The sequence below is a fragment of the Cydia splendana genome, chromosome 25, assembly GCF_910591565.1.
Source record: "Cydia splendana chromosome 25, ilCydSple1.2, whole genome shotgun sequence".
In the NCBI taxonomy this organism is placed as follows: domain Eukaryota; kingdom Metazoa; phylum Arthropoda; class Insecta; order Lepidoptera; family Tortricidae; genus Cydia; species Cydia splendana.
Window position 1 is genome coordinate 3,862,287 of NC_085984.1, and position 20,654 is coordinate 3,882,940.

The 20,654-nt window shown below is 38.1% G+C and overlaps 2 protein-coding genes across 2 annotated transcripts in view; one reads left to right on the top strand and one right to left on the bottom strand.

The window, feature by feature from the left end:
• The window catches only part of LOC134802864 (PC4 and SFRS1-interacting protein), a 29,999-nt gene extending 25,098 nt beyond the window's left edge, over positions 1-4,901 (bottom strand). The window contains exons 1-4 of the mRNA XM_063775599.1: positions 4,548-4,901; positions 3,007-3,062; positions 1,879-2,038; positions 745-846 (exon numbers count right to left, since the gene is read on the bottom strand). Coding sequence (XP_063631669.1) covers positions 745-846; positions 1,879-2,038; positions 3,007-3,062; positions 4,548-4,634 — 405 coding nt within the window. The 5' untranslated portion in view covers positions 4,635-4,901. The remainder of the gene's footprint in view (positions 1-744; positions 847-1,878; positions 2,039-3,006; positions 3,063-4,547) is intronic.
• A 101-nt stretch (positions 4,902-5,002) lies between these two features.
• LOC134802645 (uncharacterized) overlaps positions 5,003-20,654 on the top strand; it is an 89,175-nt gene continuing 73,523 nt past the window's right edge. Inside the window, exons 1-2 of the mRNA XM_063775280.1 lie at positions 5,003-5,309; positions 5,439-5,482. Of these exons, the coding sequence (XP_063631350.1) occupies positions 5,216-5,309; positions 5,439-5,482 (138 nt within the window). The 5' untranslated portion in view covers positions 5,003-5,215. The remainder of the gene's footprint in view (positions 5,310-5,438; positions 5,483-20,654) is intronic.

The following is a 20,654-nucleotide window of genomic DNA, read 5'->3' on the forward strand; positions in this document are numbered from 1 at the left end:
TCCTTCGATAAAATAACACATAACTAATTAACTCTAAACACCACGTTTATCATGCGTTGTTTTAGAAAAACTTAAATCATATTTTACGGGTCAAGTCAAAATTCCTATTTAAATAACACCAACACGGAATACTATTCATGCCACATGCATCAATTACAATAAGTACGGAAGTAATTATATAATTCTGTCTGTTATTTGTACACGCCTCTGGACAGATTACACATATAAAATTTGGTATGGAGATGGTAATTTATAAATAGGTACATGTGAGAACTCTCGACAAATCAGCACTCGTCTCAAAAATGCTGACTTTGGCTATGAACTACGTTAATGTAAGGATTTCAGCGCTTCACACTTAGTCTTAGAAAGTATGATTTAGAGACATAAAATCCTGTTCTATACTCTGTATCTTTAGGTATTTAAATAAAAATAAACAAAATCTACCCTCAAATGGATCCTTAAGCCACTTGAGGGTAGATGAAAACATTACATGATCAAATAATGTAGGTTAAAGTCAGGTCGTTCAGTGACTGATCCAGGCGGTTTTGTAATTGGTTGGTTAACCAATAAATGTTATAACTACCCGAAAATATACAAATTGTTTGTTTACTATTTAAATACCTAAAGATACAGACTATAGTGAGAAAAGATGCAGGGCTAAATACTGTACCGATGTTCTTAGATATGTATATGTCAATAAACTGGTGTCATATGCATATACCTGGAGTTTCTAGAGCCACTCACCTCGTCCATGGTCTCATCTGCAGCAGTGGTGTCAATAGCCGAGTCGGCGGTGTCATTGGCCGTCTCATTCATGCTGTCGTCGGCGGGCGCTGGTTCCGCCTCCTATATGATAAAGGTTATTATAATAGTATGGTCGAGTTCACGGCCATCGTTACTAGCCAACATTAAAAAAAACAAAACTTCCGTGAGACACAGACATATTGTATATTAAAATGGGTCACTCATGTATTTTAAGTATTTTGATTCATATCAGGACAGGGCAGGATCTTAAATAGTTATTTACGATACAAGTGCGGAAAAGAGGAAATTCGAAACGAGTGGCGATAAATTAAAACACGACCGAAGGGAGTGTTTTAAATCGACACGAGTCGATCACTGTAAAACGTACAGTATATATGGCCCTTTAAACTTTTGACATACGCACGAAAAGTGCTATTTTACGCACTAGTGCGGGAAAATAGGACCATATGTACTGTAAATAACTATTTTAGGCAAATGATACAATATAACAATGAGGTACTGAGGTAATATTTCAATGAGTACCTCATTGGCCGAATGACCCAGTCACGTTTTTAGGGTTCCGTACCCAAAGGGTAAAAACGAGACCCTATTACTAAAACTTCACTGTCGGTCCGTCTGTCTGTCTGTCTGTCACCAGGCTGTATCTCATGAGCTGTGATAGCTAGACAGTTGAAATTTTCACAGATGATGTATTTCTGTTGTCGCTATAACAAATACAAAAAATTACGGAACCCTCGGTGGGCGAGTCCGACTCGCACTTGGCAGGATTTTTTGTTAACAATATTGCAATCTAAGATCCAAATGGAATAGATTATTAGAAAAATCTAATCAAGAGTGAACACTGAACAGGCACCTTCTGGGCGAGCTCGCATCGTAGGCCACGTCTACGCCTCGGCTAGTCTGTGGCCATGAGTAAGCCCATTCATAAAAAAAAAACTTGATGTTTCTACAGAACCACCAAGATGTCTTACCGCCAAAGCCCCGATGACTTCCTCCAAAGGAACATTATTAGCGAAGTCATGCTCAATCTGCTTCACGCCGTCGTTGAAGTCCTTGCGCTTCACCGACTTGTTCAGGAACTTGATGTAATGGAAGACCACCAAGATGTCTTACCGCTAAAGCTCCGATGACTTCCTCCAAAGGCACATTATTAGCGAAGTCGTGCTCAATCTGCTTCACGCCGTCGTTGAAGTCCTTGCGCTTCACCGACTTGTTCAGGAACTTGTCCTTGTTCTCAGCGTAGTCGAATATCATGTTCGGAGGCAGGTTGGCGCTGGAATTATAAAATATAATAAACATTAAGTATATTCAAACAAACCCTCGCAAGTTATATGCATATGTAGGTGCCCACCAGACCATCTCACTTGTCCCATTTAGATGATATTATTTCATTAAAAAAACAATTTATTTCCTATTTCTTAAATAACTATTTGTGTCACTTAACTTCAAACTCGGGTATATACATTCGACCCTCTCAGCAAATATCTACCCTATTACCTTTTCTTGTATCAAAATAGATGGCTTTACCCAAGTTTGAAGTTAAGAGACTCATTTATCTTAAAATTATAAAAAAAATATTAGAGATTCTCACAATAAGCCTTGATTTATATAACATGAAGCATTTGATATACAACATATTGTTTCATTTATCCCCCAAAAGAGCCCCATCCATCTATGAGCTTACATATGCATAGTAATAGCAAAGACATATGTAACTTCGTATAAGACGTATAAAGTCTAAGGAAAAAACGTGCCTCGGAATTCAAGTAAAAGTCATTCTCGAATAGATGTCGCACACACCTTTAGCCTATCCTCAGCTAGATGGCGTGACGACACCGTTTCATATTTAACAATTTTAACACATAGATGTCAGTAAATGAACATGGATCAAAATGATATAAAAATAATAAAATCATGTATCCATATATATACATTTTTTGATAACTTTATGCGTTTTCATTTTGAGTTTTAGTTGTGTGTCGATAGATGGCAGTAAATTTACAGTGACTACAAAATTTACAATGACAGGACCCCTCTATACTATCTATTCTTTTTGGTAATAGCCTTTATTTCATACATTTTTCTTTTACACTTTCATTGTTTTTACAGTTTAATATATTTATTTGCATATGCATACCAAATTTTAACTTGGACAGATATACAAAAGTTCCTTTTGAGGTACAGAACTCTAAAATTGGAAGGGTCTTGCAGTAGAATAGTTAGTTAACTGATAATACTCACGTCTCCCCAGTGCCATAGAAGTATACGAAATACTTCTTGCCATTCTGTTTCTGTACCTGTAAAATAAAAGAACAATATGGATACCATCAGATTGGCACTGACATAAACGCTAGCGGGAACGTAACTTACTTTCTATGCATGTTGCTCATACTGACATATTAGTGTGAGCGAGATGTATAGAACGTAAATTACGTAGACGTTAGCATATATGCAAAGTTGATGAAACAAAATACTCAAAATGAGAATACATAGTAATTATATACTTTTTCGGACGACATTAGAAAGACGGCAGGGCCGACCTGGCATAGAACCGCCGCATACAGAACAACATGGAAATCCATGAAAGAGGCATATGTTCAGCAGTGGACGCAAATATGCTGAGAAGAAGAAGAAGATATACTTTTTAATTCTAATATAAAAGTGAGATTTTCATGTTATGGGAAGAAACCACCAGTAATATAATATTGTACAAAGAAAATTTATGAAAGTAAAGAACTAGGCTCCGTATAAATATCTCAGGATGCAACAAGAACCAGAGTTACCAGAAGGTCTACTGCCAACATTTAATAATAATAAAAAAACATTATCTGCCTCAGCGCGCTTGAATATGCAAGAGTGATAGAGAGACAGATAATGATATTAAATTTTTTTATGTTGGTAGCACTGCCAACTAGAGTGTGCTCTCAGGCTCTCAGGACAAGGACAGGACGAGACAGAGGATTTCTTTTAAACAATGACAATTCATTTTAGAATAATCTGAGTTCTAATGCTCGTCTAATATTTGTAATTCCACATGTTGGTGTTCTGTCATTGTTTAGGTAATATTATTTTATCATCCCATTGAAGATAGTGAGGTATTAATTGATGTATCTTTTTAAACTAACTAACTATTTTGGCTCAGCGATCCAAAGAGAATCTTGGCCTCTGAAACGAGAGTGTGCCACCTGTCCCGATCCTGCGCAACTTCCTGCCAGTTACTGACGCGAAGCTGAAGCAGATCCGCCGCCACACTATCCTACTATCCACTATCTATGTATCTATTTAAATAGACATAATAATATAATAAAACTGATTTTGCCCCTGTTAAAAATAAAATATAGTCTTTGTGTTATGGCTATATGTATTTATCTATATTACAAAGAGATTTCTGTCACTAATGAAATGAATTTAGAATTTTATTTTCTAATAGTCCTTTGTGTCAGTAACATTGCACTGACTCTAGAATCTTACTAATAATAAGAGAAAATATAGTTATATGTCTAGTTTGGTATATAGAAGCACATAATTTAGCAAAATTGGAACAGAATGCCCCACTTCTATTGTCAAATTATGTAATTTAAAAGCAAGTTTTCACTGTCAAGCAGGCCTCAAAAGGTAGCAAGGCTGCTATACAGTATAATTATTTACATAATAACTCTGCACCCAAGCGTAGGGACGAACATGAAAATGTCTTCCCGCCTAAAACACCACTGGGACTCCATTTCAAGTCATTTGTTTTTAAGCCCATAATTTATATGTGTAAATCGAATTTAAAGACTTACTCGAGCCGGCCATGCTGGGTATCCTTTGACTTTGGCGAATATAAAGTCGCCAGACTTGTATTCTCTTACTTTCTTGCCCATTTTCATAAAAACAACGCCGTCAATCGGTAAATATATTAGCCGATTATAATATTAGCTACAGCTGCACGACGCTATCTGCAATCACGTATTAACCAATTTGAGTCTATAATGCTTAACTAGAGAGTGCGTATTCATAAAAACAAGATGAACTTCTTTGAGAATCAAAACAGACGCCAAGATAAGAATAAGAAATAACCTTAAAAAATCTCTCCGCGGCAAAGGAATGACGGAAAAGAAACAAACATGGCGTTCGCCGATATCAGAGTTGCCAGTGTTAAAAAATAAAATAATTCCAACGCAAAAAAACCGTCATCTTTTTTTGGTAAATATCGATTGACAACACTATGCCAAGAACTCTATAGTCTATGGTCATTTTTTCAGTACGGCAACCCAGTTAAATATGAACGGTCGTGTCAGACGGATGTAACTGGGCGAGCTTTTTCGCGTAAACTAATTGATTTCTTCTAATTAAATTACTGTGAATCGTTGTGTTAGTAATGCAAGTGTGATGTGAGCCATGATAAATTATATTGTGCAAAGATTGACTATAGTGACTTCAAAATAGGGGGTGTAACAGTGGAACAAAAATGGCTTCGGGCGACACGGATCATATAGAAGTGATGGAATCCGGGATAAAAAAGTCTGAAATTGTAGCCCAGCCGTCGGGGTCGGAAGATGATGGTACATAATTTCTAAATCTAATAATACACTGCTTAATCCTGTTCGATCGCTCTCGTGAAGTGCAGTGCAGTTTAGTGTATCTAGTGAGGAATCCTGTGTCCTGATTTCGCATTGTATTTTGCTTTTCAGATCGAGACAGGGTGTCGTTGGCTGAAAAAATGGTGCCCTACGACGTGAGTATTGCATATATTTGTATCGTTACGTATATTTTCATTCATAAGTGAGTGAGAGAGACGTTGAGAGAAAGTGAGGCGGTGTAGCTAGTAATTTTCATAATTAGGGCGATTTTCATTAACCGTCTATTAAATATGAGTTCAATGCCGATTTGTTATTATTATATTCTTATACTGGCACAACAAAGATAACAGAATGAAATAAAAAAGATTTTCTCTTTACCAAATGGGGGTAACATTAAATTACCATCACTATTTATAATTATTCTAAAATGATATGTTTATCTTGAAAATTTAAAAAATATTTAAGAGTCATAGTTTACATACTGAACCAATATACGTGCAGTAATTCTTAGAAGTGTGACACACTGCTGGATCTCATATTTATGAGAAGATACTCAAACATAACAAATTACTCATTACTTAATTGTTATGTACCTACAAATTCTGTCTACCTATCTATAAGACCGTTTATCCTGAGTAGTATATCTCTTAAGTGCTCTCAGTGTGCTGCTTGGCAAAGGCCTTCTCTAACTCTTTCTAAAAAAAACCTACAAATTCTACAATAAAAAAAGAGTCAGATTGCTACTTTGAGAAAGGAAAAAATATGTGAAGCTTTACCCATACACATTTATAGTGCTATAATATCATTTGTGCCATTCTCAACCAAAATGGTACTCATTGTTGTTTGCTAAGGTGCTATTTAGATTAAGGTTGAATTTGAAAGGCTTCTGTTGTGGTTACTAGACAATATAGGAAAATTTTGCATGGTGGGCCTAATGAGGATAAATAATTTCATATTATCAACAATTGTGCATCAAATAACATTAGCTTATATCAATAGACACAAACAAGAACAAATTAAAGATAAGAACATGCCAGAGAGCAATGGAAAGGAGCATTCTCAGCATAAAACTAAAGGATAAGATCAACAGCAAATACATCCGATCCAAAACAAACATCATAGATGCACTCGAGTTTTCGCTGAAACAGAAATGGAGATGGGCCGGCCACATAGGAAGATTGACAGATGACAGATGGACTAACAAAGTCACAAAGTGGCCAGGACCCCATGGCAAAAGGAAGGCGGGAAAACCCATAACAAGATGGTCCAAGGACATCATAGCCACAGCCGGAGAAAATTGGCTGATCACGGCAAAAGACCGAAAAAGGTGGAAAGATTTGGAGGAGGCCTATACCCGAAAGGGGTCCTTAATATAGCAAAATAACATCATAATTAAATACTATTTAAGGAAAAATAAAGGCTTAAATAAATAAATAAAATATCAATAGAGAAGTAAAGTCTAAGATAAAAAACCGGGCAAGTGCGAGTCGGACTCGCGCACGAAGGTTTCCGTACCATACTGCAAAAAACGACACAAAAAAAAAGGTCACCCATCCAAGTACTGACCCCGCCCGACGTTGCTTAACTTCGGTCAAAAATCACGTTTGTTGTATGGGAGCCCCACTTAAATCTTTATTTTATTCTGTTTTTAGTATTTGTTGTTATAGCGGCAACAGAAATACATCATCTGTGAAAATTTCAACTGTCTAGCTATCACGGTTCGTGAGATACAGCCTGGTGACAGACGGACGGACAGACAGCGGAGTCTTAGTAATAGGGTCCCGTTTTACCCTTTGGGTACGGAACCCTAAAAACGTGCCCTGGAGTTTGACATCCAAAACAGATGGTGCTGTACTGTGCTATATGTTTTGTGGTCACTGAATTGTCAACTTTTGACAGAGTTACCGCAAAATATATGGAGATGTACAGCTCCATCTCGTTTACCTGCCAAATTCGAAGCACGAAATTAGCGTAGATTTTACACATCTTACTCAATCAATGTATCTTTGCTTATAGGGTAAGACCTCCAGTGAATGAACACTTAAGGAATTATCCAAGTTTGAAAAATCATTTCTCAGCATTCATTAATAATTTCAATAATTATCTGCAATTTAATGAATCCTCATTTAATAAATAATAAAGTAATTTCTGCGATTTTTTACTACTTTCATAGTTTTTGAGTTATAGCAGAATTTATCAAAAATTACCCAAAAACCTAATGAATGAACATAAAAACCAGTGAATGAACACCGCAAAACCCAGTGAATGAACATCATTTAGATCTTTTTAATCAGCTTTAAAAAATCATTTTTAACACAAAAAACGTTTCCAGCTCTATTTTAGTAGGTATAGCGAAAGCGTTAATATATTTTTATCCCCTCCATATTGATTTCAAATAGATTAGAATGTAATAAAATGATGGTTATTCACCAGAACCTATTACATATTAATAAGAAAAAGAGAATCAATCTTTAAAACAAGAAACAACGAGCATATTCTGATGAAAAAAGGTTAGGATCAGCAAATAATGCTTAAAATAATAAACTTGTCATTGCATTGTTCGTGATTACATTGTTCATACATAGGATTAGTAGAAATCTAATAAATGAACACCCCAAATGTTGTATTGTTCATACATAGGCATGAAAAATCCAGTAAATGGACTATAGAAATTTTGTTTGTTCCAATACTGGCTGAAAGAATCAGAATCGTTTTCTATGCAGGATCACAAAAAACAAGCTCAATACCAATTCGTTTACACATACATTTAGAATAAAAATTAAATCTAGACGACACCAGTAAATGAACACACCGTTCATTTACTGGTTTCAGGACATTTGATAAGCCAGTATTGGAACTATAAAAAATAAAGACTTAAGCACATAATACGCCGACAAAGTGTACATTTATAGAAGGTTTAACTCTTAATCTAACCAAATAACCAAACTTTGTACAGGTAAACATTAAATAAGCACTTCATATGTTGCTCCAAATGTACACTGTTCTTATCTGGGATATAATTTTTGCATACAAAACTTCAACACCAGAAATACGTAAACTTCAAACGCCAGTCACGTTCAAACTGGTCGAAAATAAATTAAGCAGGGGTTGAAATTGCATAGGAAATAGAGTTGTTAATAAGAAAAAAAATACAACAAGTGGTAGAAATTGCTATATTTCTTATTTTAGACAAAAAACGTGATTTTGTTCATTCACTGGGGGGTGTTCATTCACTGGAGGGTTTACCCTATATCTTATATTGTATGCAAATCTAACATTTAAAATATCATGATTAATAAACATAAACTTGATAGTTACATAATTAACTTAATCACCTCCATTGTTATATTAATTATGATATACATGGTTTTTTTTAATGGCATTGATTACTCAAGCATGATTGATCTAATCAGTACTTTTACATGAGTATAAAACCAGTTGGGAAATTTATTAAGAGCGCTATTACATTTCGGCGTTGAGCGAGTTTAGGTATTTTACGCGCTGCGGCAGGCCGTGCGAGCTCAGTATGCCGATCCCTTCTACCACACTCGCACTACAATGATGGATTAAACATTCTTGATCCTTCGCGAAGCATATTGAAATCAACCATAACAACACTAACTGTACTTAACTTTTAAAGTTCTAAAACTGTTATTTGGTAAGTACGAAAATACTAAATGCAGTGCAAATGTACATAGGGGCTGTTCATAAATTACGTCATCTATTTTTGACGATTTTTGACCCCCCCCACCCCTCAAATCATCCAAAAATCAAGCTTCGGATGAATCTGTTTCCTCCTACGTCATGTTACCATCATCCGATGTCCAGACCCCCCCCCACTCCTCCCATTTGAAACGACGTAATTTATGAATAGCCCCATACTCGTACTTATGAAGGTATATTACTCGAAAGAAATTATAGGTACCTACTCGCTTATTTACATGTTTCGTCATTGCATTTGGTACCTATAGGTTGTAAAGTTTGTATCAACGAGGGTTTAAAAACGAACTGGTACTGAGGATCTGATGATGATTAAGGTGGTCACGGATACCAATCAACCATGTAGTAACATGATTAGGCTCGTTTGATTCGTCTCAACAAGATCTTTGACACTGAAGATACACAGGGTCTGATGATGGAGCTGGAAGGTGGCCACGGGCACCAGTCTATCATGTAACTAAACAACTTCGTGTTTGGGCTCGTTTGATTCGTCTCAACAAGATCTTTGACACAAGACAGTACTCAGGGTCTGATGATGGAGCTGGAAGGTATCATTACCAATCAACCATGCAACTAAACCACATCGTGTTTAGGATCGTTTGATTCGTCTCAACAAGATCTTTGACACTAGGTGATACTCAGAGTCTGATGATGGAGCTGGAAGGTGGTCACCGGTACCAATCAACCATGCAACTAAACCACTTCGTGTTTAGGCTCGTTTTATTCGTTTCAACAAGATCTTTGACACAAGATAGTACTCAGGGTCTGATGTTGGAGCCGGAAGGTGGTCACCGGTACCAATCAACCATTCAACTAAACCACTTCGTGTTTAGGCACGTTTTATTCATCTCAACAAGATCTTTGACACAAGGTAGTACTCAGGGTCTGACGATGGAGCGCGAAGGTGGCGACGGGTACCTGTCTATCATCATCAGCTCCATCATCAGACCCTGAGTAGTATCTTATGTCAAACATCTTATTGCGACGAATCAAACGAGCCCAAACACGAAGTGGTTCAGTTACATGGTAGACTGGTACCCGTGGCCACAGTCCAGCTCCATCATCAGACCCTGAGTACTAACTTGTGTCAAAGATCTTGTTGCGACGAATCGAACGAAGCCAAACACGAAGTGGTTTAGTTGCATGGTTGATTGGTACCGGTGACCACCTTCCGGATCCATCATCAGACCCTCAGTACTACCTTGTGTCAAAGATCTTGTTGCGACAAATCAAACGAGCCCAAACACGAAGTGGTTCAGTTACATGGTAGACTGGTACCCGTGGCCACAGTCCAGCTCCATCATCAGACCCTGAGTACTAACTTGTGTCAAAGATCTTGTTGCGACGAATCGAACGAAGCCAAACACGAAGTGGTTTAGTTGCATGGTTGATTGGTACCGGTCACCACCTTCCGGATCCATCATCAGACCCTCAGTACTATCTTGTGTCAAAGATCTTATAGAAACGAATAAAACGAGCCTAAACACGAAGTGGTTTAGTGGCATGGTTGATTGGTACCGGTGACCACCTGCCGGCTCCATCATCAGACCCTGAGTACTATCTTGTGTCAAAGATCTTGTTGAGACGAATCAAACGAGCCTAAACACGAAGTGGTTTAGTTGCATGGTTGATTGGTACCGGTCACCACCTTCCGGATCCATCATCAGACCCTCAGTACTACCTTGTGTCAAAGATCTTGTTGCGACAAATCAAACGAGCCCAAACACGAAGTGGTTCAGTTACATGGTAGACTAGTACCCGTGGCCACCTTCCAGCTCCATCATCAGATCCTGAGTACTATCTTGTGTCCAAGGTCTTGTTGAGACGAATCAAACGAGCCTAAACACGAAGTGGTTTAGTTGCATGGTTGATTGGTACCGGTGACCACCTTCCGGCTCCAACATCAGACCCTGAGTACTATCTTGTGTCAAAGATCTTATAGAAACGAATAAAACGAGCCTAAACACGAAGTGGTTTAGTGGCATGGTTGATTGGTACCGGTGACCACCTGCCGGCTCCATCATCAGACCCTGAGTACTATCTTGTGTCAAAGATCTTGTTGAGACGAATCAAACGAGCCTAAACACGAAGTGGTTTAGTTGCATGGTTGATTGGTACCGGTCACCACCTTCCGGATCCATCATCAGACCCTCAGTACTACCTTGTGTCAAAGATCTTGTTGCGACAAATCAAACGAGCCCAAACACGAAGTGGTTCAGTTACATGGTAGACTGGTACCCGTGGCCACCTTCCAGTTCCATCATCAGATCCTGAGTACTATCTTGTGTCCAAGGTCTTGTTGAGACGAATCAAACGAGCCTAAACACGAAGTGGTTTAGTTGCATGGTTGATTGGTACCGGTGACCACCTTCCGGCTCCAACATCAGACCCTGAGTACTATCTTGTGTCAAAGATCTTATAGAAACGAATAAAACGAGCCTAAACACGAAGTGGTTTAGTGGCATGGTTGATTGGTACCGGTGACCACCTGCCGGCTCCATCATCAGACCCTGAGTACTATCTTGTGTCAAAGATCTTGTTGAGACGAATCAAACGAGCCTAAACACGAAGTGGTTTAGTTGCATGGTTGATTGGTACCGGTGACCACCTTCCGGCTCCATCATCAGACCCTGAGTATTATCTTGTGCCAAAGATCTTGTTGAGACGAATCAAACGAGCCCAAACACGAAGTGGTTTAGTTGCATGGTTGATTGGTACCGGTGACCACCTTCCGGCTCCATCATCAGACCCTGAGTACTATCTTAAGTCAAAGATCTTGTTGAGACGAATAAAACGAGCCTAAACACGAAGTGGTTTAGTTGCATGGTTGATTGGTACTGGTGACCACCTTCCGGCTCCATCATCAGACCCTGAGTACTATCTTAAGTCAAAGATCTTGTTGAGCCGAATCAAACGAGCCCATACACGAAGTGGTTTAGTTGCATGGTTGATTGGTACCGGTGACCACCTTCCGGCTCCATCATCATACCCTGAGTACTATCTTGTGTCAAAGATCTTGTTGAGATGAATCAAACGAGCCTAAACACGAAGTGGTTTAGTTGCATGGTTGATTGGTACCGGTGACCACCTTCCGGCTCCATCATCAGACCCTGAGTATTATCTTGTGCCAAAGATCTTGTTGAGACGAATCAAACGAGCCCAAACACGAAGTGGTTTAGTTGCATGGTTGATTGGTACCGGTGACCACCTTCCGGCTCCATCATCAGACCCTGAGTACTATCTTAAGTCAAAGATCTTGTTGAGACGAATAAAACGAGCCTAAACACGAAGTGGTTTAGTTGCATTGTTGATTGGTACTGGTGACCACCTTCCGGCTCCATCATCAGACCCTGAGTACTATCTTAAGTCAAAGATCTTGTTGAGCCGAATCAAACGAGCCCAAACACGAAGTGGTTTAGTTACATGGTTGATTGGTACCGGTGACCACCTTCCGGCTCCATCATCAGACCCTGAGTACTATCTTGTGTCAAAGATCTTGTTGAGATGAATAAAACGAGCCTAAACACGAAGTGGTTTAGTTGCATGGTTGATTGGTACCGGTGACCACCTTCCGGCTCCATCATCAGACCCTGAGTACTATCTTGAGTCAAATAAATACATATAGAATGTCAGGTCGTTTCAAATATTTTTAATCCTGTCCGGTAGTTTATTAAACTGTACCATTATAAATTATAATACTATAAAAACAGTGCTAGGATCAAAGTCTCTCGTTGCGGTTTACACGCACACAGTATAGCGTTTTACACGGCGCCCGCCGCACACAATGATAAAAAACCTCGTCGTCTCCGTTGAAAATGTGCGGAGCCGACCGACACACGTCCTGCCTCTACAAGCTCTGCCGCGGCACTGAGCTGGCGCAGCGCGCGTCATCGGTAATATAGAGTAGTTTTCAAAAAATTGCCAAAAAATTATAGTAGAATTTCATAAACACTAATGTATACCAACAGTATAAGCAAACGTTGCAGATTGCTTGAGTATGAAAATGACTTCGATATTAAGTAGATTTTCGTAGGAATTGACACTTGTTTCGGAGAGAAAATCGAGTTCGTTTTACTTTGATTTTCTCTTTCTCAAAGGTATGTAGGAAAAATATAGTTTGATATGCCTAAAGTACAGGGTATTAGTAATACAAAATAGCCAGGTTTAGCAGAGTAAAATTCTCAACATTTCCAAATAAGAGCTCGCCATTCAGTGCTTCACGGGGTTTTTCGGAAACGACCATCAGAAAAAAAATCATTACTAATTTAATAAGTCCTTTTTCTAATATTTACAACGATATTTATAAAGATAAGAAGACGCTTTTAGTGGAACAAGCACTCATTGTTTCTAATAATGAGCGCAAAGTCCTGAATTTCGTCGACTAGTATCATCAATTTTGCATTATTTCGACTTTTCTTGTAAGAGCGCTCTTAAAACACGGTATTTCTAATATAATTTATTTCAATAACATAGTGCTTCTATTTATGATTATTTAACATTTGGTATGCTTTAGCACTGATCAGTGCATCCCTACATTCAACTTAAACATGTCAACATTAAGTTTATGTTTTGAACAGCCAACATTTCACAGAAGAAAAATAAAATTTCTACACAAAAATAGGAATTATCTGCTACAAACAGCAATACTCCTAATTGTACATGGTACTACAACAAGTTACATGCGTAGGCTTGGCCCTACAAAAATAATAATTATTATTATTTAGGTTGTCCTAAATTATTGAAATGTTGCAAAAATGTATTCTTAACAAGGCTCGGAACCGGTTTATAAAATACCGGGTTATTTCGGTTTTCCTCCGAACTTTATTGTAACTAATAAACTGGTTTATTCGACGAGCGACGAGACGCCCGGCCGGCCTGGCGGTGTGCCACGTAAACATAGACACAGACATAGGAAGAAACCGGTTTTTATTGTTCTAAACCGGTTATTAGACAAAACTTTATGGAAATATTCTCCTTAAATCAGTTTACATATAACGGTTTTTCGAGCGAAACCGAAATTAAAAGGTTTTGCGCCAAGTACATGATAACAGTTTGTAAATTTAACCGGTTTCCGAGCTTAGATTCTTCAAAAAGTAGCCGAAAAATCCTCGCGTGATTTGTGCACAAGCCCTTAGCATATTTACAACGATCACAATAATACTTTATGATCACAATAATGAAGCTAGAAATATCTATTGTGTCAGAGTTCAGTGACCTAACAAAAGTAGACTTTTAGGCGTGGGTACAGCAATTAGGTAGGTTGAGGTCAATGGAACAGCGACACGGCTGTTTCATGTAATTACTATAACTATTAACATCGTAATACAGTGGAACCTCGATAACTCGAACCTCGTTAAGGCAAAATCCTCGTTAACGCATTCACTGCCAGGGGGCGTGGCAAAGGAACAAACTCGTATGACGGTGGACGCACATGGGCAGTGAATGTGTTAACACGAAATAAAATGCAATTCCCTTCCCTTCAAAGCCCATCGATTACTCGAAATATTTAACCTCATTAAGGCGAAGTAATCAACGATTCCCTTCACGGCTATACAATACAAATTTAACCTCCATAACTCGAAATCTGTAATTTGACCTCTATAACTCGAAAAAAATAGACGTATTCTAATATCACTTCTATATCTCCAAATTATTTATCAACAACTTTATACGTTTGTAAAGACCGTATTGTTAAGTATAGGGACAGATAAAACCTGGTCTAACTGTTGGCATGTGTATTATTTTGTATTAGGGTAAACCCTCCAGTGAATGAACACCCCCCAGTGAATGCACAAAATCACGTTTTTTGTCTAAAATAAGAAATATAGCAATTTCTACCACTTGTCGTATTTTTTTTCTTATTAACAACTCTATTTCCTATGCAATTTCAACCCCTGCTAAATTTATTTTCGACCAGTTTGAACGTGACTGGCGTTTGAAGTTTACGTATTTCTGGTTTTGAAGTTTTGTATGCAAAAATTATATCCCAGATAAGAACAGTGTACGTTTGGAGCAACATATGAAGTGCTTATTTAATGTTTACCTGTACAAAGTTTGGTTATTTGGTTAGATTAAGAGTTAAACCTTCTATAAATGTACACTTTGTCGACGTATTATGTGATTAATTCTTTATTTTTTATAGTTCCAATACTGGCTTATCAAATGTTCTTAAACCAGTAAATGAACGGTGTGTTCATTTACTGGTGTCGTCTACATTTAATTTTTTTTCTAAATTTATATGTAAACGAATTGGTATTGAGCTTGCTTTTTGTGATCCTGCATAGAAAATGATTCTGATTCTTTCAGCCAATATTGGAACAAACAAAATTTATATAGTCCATTTACTGGATTTTTCATGCCTATGTATGAACAATACAACATTTGGGGTGTTCATTTATAAGATTTCTACTAATTCTATGTTTGAACAATGTAACTACGAACAATGCAATGACAAGTTTATTATTTTAAGCATTATTTGCTAATCCTAACTTTTTTCATCAGAATAAGCTGATTGTTTCTTGTTTTAAAGATTGATTCTCTTTTTATTAATAATATGTAATAGGTTCTGGTGAATAACCATCATTTTATTACATTCTAATCTATTTGAAATCAATATGGAGGGGATAAAAATATATGAACGCTTTCGCTATACCTACTAAAATAGAGCTGGAAACGTTTATAGTGTTAAAAATGTTTTTTTAAAGCTGATTAAAAATATCTAAATGATGTTCATTCACTGGATTTTGCGGTGTTCATTCACTAGGAGAAATGATTTTTCAAACTTGGATAATGCCTTAAGTGTTCATTCACTGGAGGTCTTACCCTACTATGTTCTAAGAGTTTGATCTGAGGGTATTTTTAAGCTATATCTGATTTAAGAATAGGTTTGACATTTTTTTTATTTTAGGGACTTTATGATGCTTATAATACCGTATAGCAAATACAGTCCGGACAAGCCTATCGAGCTGAATTTGAGACTATTTCACGGACTCTTTGGTACGATTTAAAGTAACAACAGGTTAATAGGCTGCCAAAACATGTTATCTAAGTGTCCTCTTCATGATTGTTCAATTGAGCAGCTGCGGAATAAATGTGATGAATTTTTATTTTTACATAAAAACGATTTTTCACCCCACGTTTTGGAATCCCTTCAATTTCTGATGCAAGCGAAATGACGGAGAGAGCTAGAAGAATAAGCTAAAAACCAAAGCCTAACGGACATTCATGGCGTTGATCCATATCTAGAGCGGGTCGATAGAAACGCTCCATACTTATATTAGATGTCAAAGTCAGAGTTGTCGTAAGCAACATGCCATATTCTCTATAAGGCCACCATGCACAGATCCTAAACTTTTTTTTTAACGAAATGAAATGCTTAGACTATGTCCAGATGTTTTGCTATACGAATCATGTGTAATTGCTGTTTACATAGTACGATTTTTATTTTTATTTATTGTCTTGTTCGCAAACCGCAAATTTTCTTGTAGTATTTGTCAGCAGTCGTAATTGTTACTCGAGAGGATTGGTTACATTTTGTCCAAACCATATGCTTTACGTCCGAGGACGAAATGTGTTCCTTATTAAAGCACTAATTAAACACATGCGTAATTTTGAAATAAAAATATAATACCAAAAAAACGGCTAAGTAAAGTTGTCCCTATAATTAACGATACGGTCTTTATAATTACCTCCCCAATACGATTTTTTCTCTGTAACTCGAAACCTCTTTAAGACGAATAAAAACCTATAAGAACGTGTCTAAGTCCATACCCTCTGTAAGACGAAAACTCGTTAACACGAACTTTTTGGCGTTTCCCTTCAGATTCGTGCTATCGAGGTTCCACTGTAATACCAAATACTTGTAAACACTTTGTAAACTAGTGGCTCGTTAAGTGGACGACATTCGGAAGTTTGCGGGTCACTTCAAGAGAGGCCTGTGCTCAGCAGTGGGCGAAAAAAGGATATGATGATGATGTGTGTAGTGATAAAAAAATCGTGGGTACAAACCGCGATTGTGCTGCATATAGCAGAAAAATCGTTCGCGAAAATAGCAAAAAAAATACAAATATTCGGTCAGGATCTTATCACTTATCAGTATCACACAGACAAGAAGTTAAACTGAGCAAGTCGTCACTACTTTGAAAAAAATCTCGTATCTTAGTCAAGGTTAAAACGCAGTAACTCTATGCATTCCATACATAGTTACCACATTTTTCTTTTGATTGACAGAAAAAGATACGTTTTTTTTTAAAGTAGACACGATTTATTAAGTGTCTTGAGAGAACGGAGGTCTACTTACCGGTACACCCTCGCGCTTCTAAACTATATTGAATTAAGCTCGTAATTGTAAAACCAAATAAAGTAAATACCTCCTCATCGGTGTTTTATAAGACCTCCGTTCTGTCAAGACACAAAACATGACCTTGAACGTCATTAATGAACAAGAATGTATCAAAAAGTTACACGAATTGAGATGAGTGAGTCACACAACTAATATGACCGTGATTGTTTCGCCGTCCCGCCCGCCTGATACCACTGATAAGGATTGCGTTGGAAAATGTTGTTTTTATGAGGCTACATTTAGGCGCTGTTTACTGACATTATCATAAACAGACATAGGAATCCGCGCGGCAAATTGTGAATTTTATTAAGACTTTATGTTTGTGCACTTATGGTACTAATTACAACAAAATAGTTAAAAATTAGTTTTTAACTATTTTGATTAAGATTAGTTTTTAAGCGCTGGTGGCCTAGCGGTAAGAGCGTGGGACTTGCAATTTGGAGGTCGCGGGTTCAAACCCTGGCTCGTACCAATGAGTTTTTCGGAACTTATGTACGAAATATCATTGGAAAACATCGTGAGGAAACCGCACTAATCCCAATAAGCCATAAGGCCTAGTTTACCCTCTGGGTTGGAAGGTCAGATGGCAGTCGCTTTCGTAAAAACTAGTGCCTACGTCAAATCATGGGATTAGTTGTCAAGCGGACCCAGGCTCCCATGAGCCGTGGCAAAATGCCGGGATAACGCGAGGAAGAAGGAGTTAAAAAATTGTTTTTAATTGCCTAATCGTTTTAAAACAGCCTAAATTTTGTTGTAATTAGTACCATAAGTGCACAAACATAAAGTCTTAATTCACAATTTGCCCCGCGGATTCCTATGTCTGATCATAAACATGTGTAGTATAAACATACGAATGGAAATGGTAAGCAATTACCTACCATCGCCCTTATCTTAAGGCTCCGTCACACAGGCGCGTTTTACAGGCGGCGCGTGAGCGGGGCGCGCCGCTTTTACATGTATAAAACGGTCACGCCCCGCCAGGAAAAAGCGCCTGTGTGACGGAACCTTTAGGGGCCGTCCAGAAATCATGTGATCGTGTAGGGGGTGGGGGGCGATGGTAAAAAAATATCACAAATGATCTCGATGTGGGGGGAGGTCAGAGAAGATATCACGTGTAATTTTTTTTTCAAAGCGGGAATTTTACAACTGTTACAATTTGAGGGAGCTATGAGACGTTTTTCCACAACCATCCGCCATTGCTATCAAAAACGAATGAATACACATGAAAGTATGTATGTATACATATATGTGATAAGTAGATTTTAAGTAGATTTTTACGATGCCTGTTTTTGAGAGATAGCATCTTCAACAAAATGCAGTAGAAACGACATTAGACTTGCTTAGCGCCGAAGGGTACCCCGGATCATAATTATCACTTAATCTTGTGGTGGGGGGAGGGGGTTGCGTTAAAATCACCAGATATCACCAAGGGGGAGGGGGGTCAAAATAGGCCAAATATGATCACATGATTCCTGGACGACCCCTTAAAGACCAGCAAACGCACTTGTAACGCCTCTGATGTTTCAGGCGTCTATGGGCAACGGTGATTGTTTACCATCCGGCGGTTCGTCTACTCGTTTGCCTCCTATATCTTTAAAAAACCGGACAAGTGCGAGTCGAACTCGCCCACCGAGGGTTCCGTACGTTTTAGTACTTGTTCTTATAGCGGCAACAGAAATACATCATCTGTGAAAATTTCAACTGTCTATCACGGTTCATGAGGTACAGCCTGGTGACAGACATACGGAGGGATAGTGGAGTCTTAGTAATAGGGTCCCGTTTTTACCCTTTGGGTACGGAACCCTAAAAACATTTATGGTTGTCCTGGCACATTTGCCATTAATTTCGCACTTCTCCCGACTGGCCTGCAAGATAAGGTCGCATCCACACCAGACCGTGACCTTCACCGACAGTGTGTACGCGCCCTGATGAAACCAATGTTACAAAGTCGATTGGCTTATTGATCACATGAATAACTTGAATAAGTGTGTTGGTTTTGTGGGTTACCTGTTAAACAATTCATGGTGCTACCCCAAAATAGACTTAACTATCGTATTGTGGCAGTAACACGTCGAACTTCGGAAAGTTAAGACTAGCGGTACAAATGATATTTTAGTAAAAACCGGGCAAGTGCGTGTCGGCCTCGCGCACGAAGGGTTCCGTACCATAATGCAAAAAACGGCAAAAAAAAACGGTCACCCATCCAAGTACTGAACCCTCCCGACGTTGCTTAACTTCGGTCAAAAATCACGTTATTTGTATGGGAGCCCCACTTAAATCTTTATTTTATTCCGTTTTTAGTATTTGTTGTTATAGCGGCAACAGAAATACATCATCTGTGAAAATTTCAACTGTGTGTGTGGTGACAGACGGACGGACAGCGGAGTCTTAGTAATAGGGTCCCGTTTTACCCTTTGGGTACGGAACCCTAAAAATAGAGTGCCTTAAGTCTGTGTAGTTGTACGGAACTGATAAAAGTTTAAACTTATATAGGTCTAACAGTTATCACTGGCAGTTGGTAAAAAAGTTGCGCGGTGATTTTAAATAAACAAATAAATATAATGGGACAATCTTACACAAATTGACCTAGCCCCACAGTAAGCTCAATGAGGCTTGTGTTGTGGGTAGTGGACTATGATATATAATACATAGATATATAAATACTCACTACTCAATAGTGTACTAGGCTTGGAGGCCGTCCCGTAGCTGACCATAATGTCTTCCTACTAACCGCCTTAGTTAAACAAAGTTACACCTATAAGTTCTTGATCTATAGAGCTGTGTTTCCACCAGAGATGTGCGAGTATGCGTATAGCGATAGTCGAATCACTTAATTTACCTATCCTCGCCCAGCGTGTAGTGATTTTATTGGTTAACAAACATCCCTCGCTACAGTCGCTACGCATCCTCGCATATCTCTGGTGGAAACGCAGCCTAACCGTACATGTACATATGCCATACGATAAATAAATAAATAATCGTACAAGAGGTTTTCAAATCATGTCTTATCGGAGTAATCGGGAATCAAATAGTCGCACTTCAAAAAATAATCTAAATCTTTTCAGTTTTTTCGTGTTTAGCGCAGAGGCACCATAGGTAGTGTCTCGGTGCATATATGGAGCACATACCACCGTAAGTAGCTTTAGTAGCTGTTTTGCCTGTGTTGTTAATATAAAGCAGAATTTCACATGAGATCCAAAAGTTATCGGTGTCATCGCGCTCTCCTATATACATATAAATAAATAAATAATAAATAAATATTATAG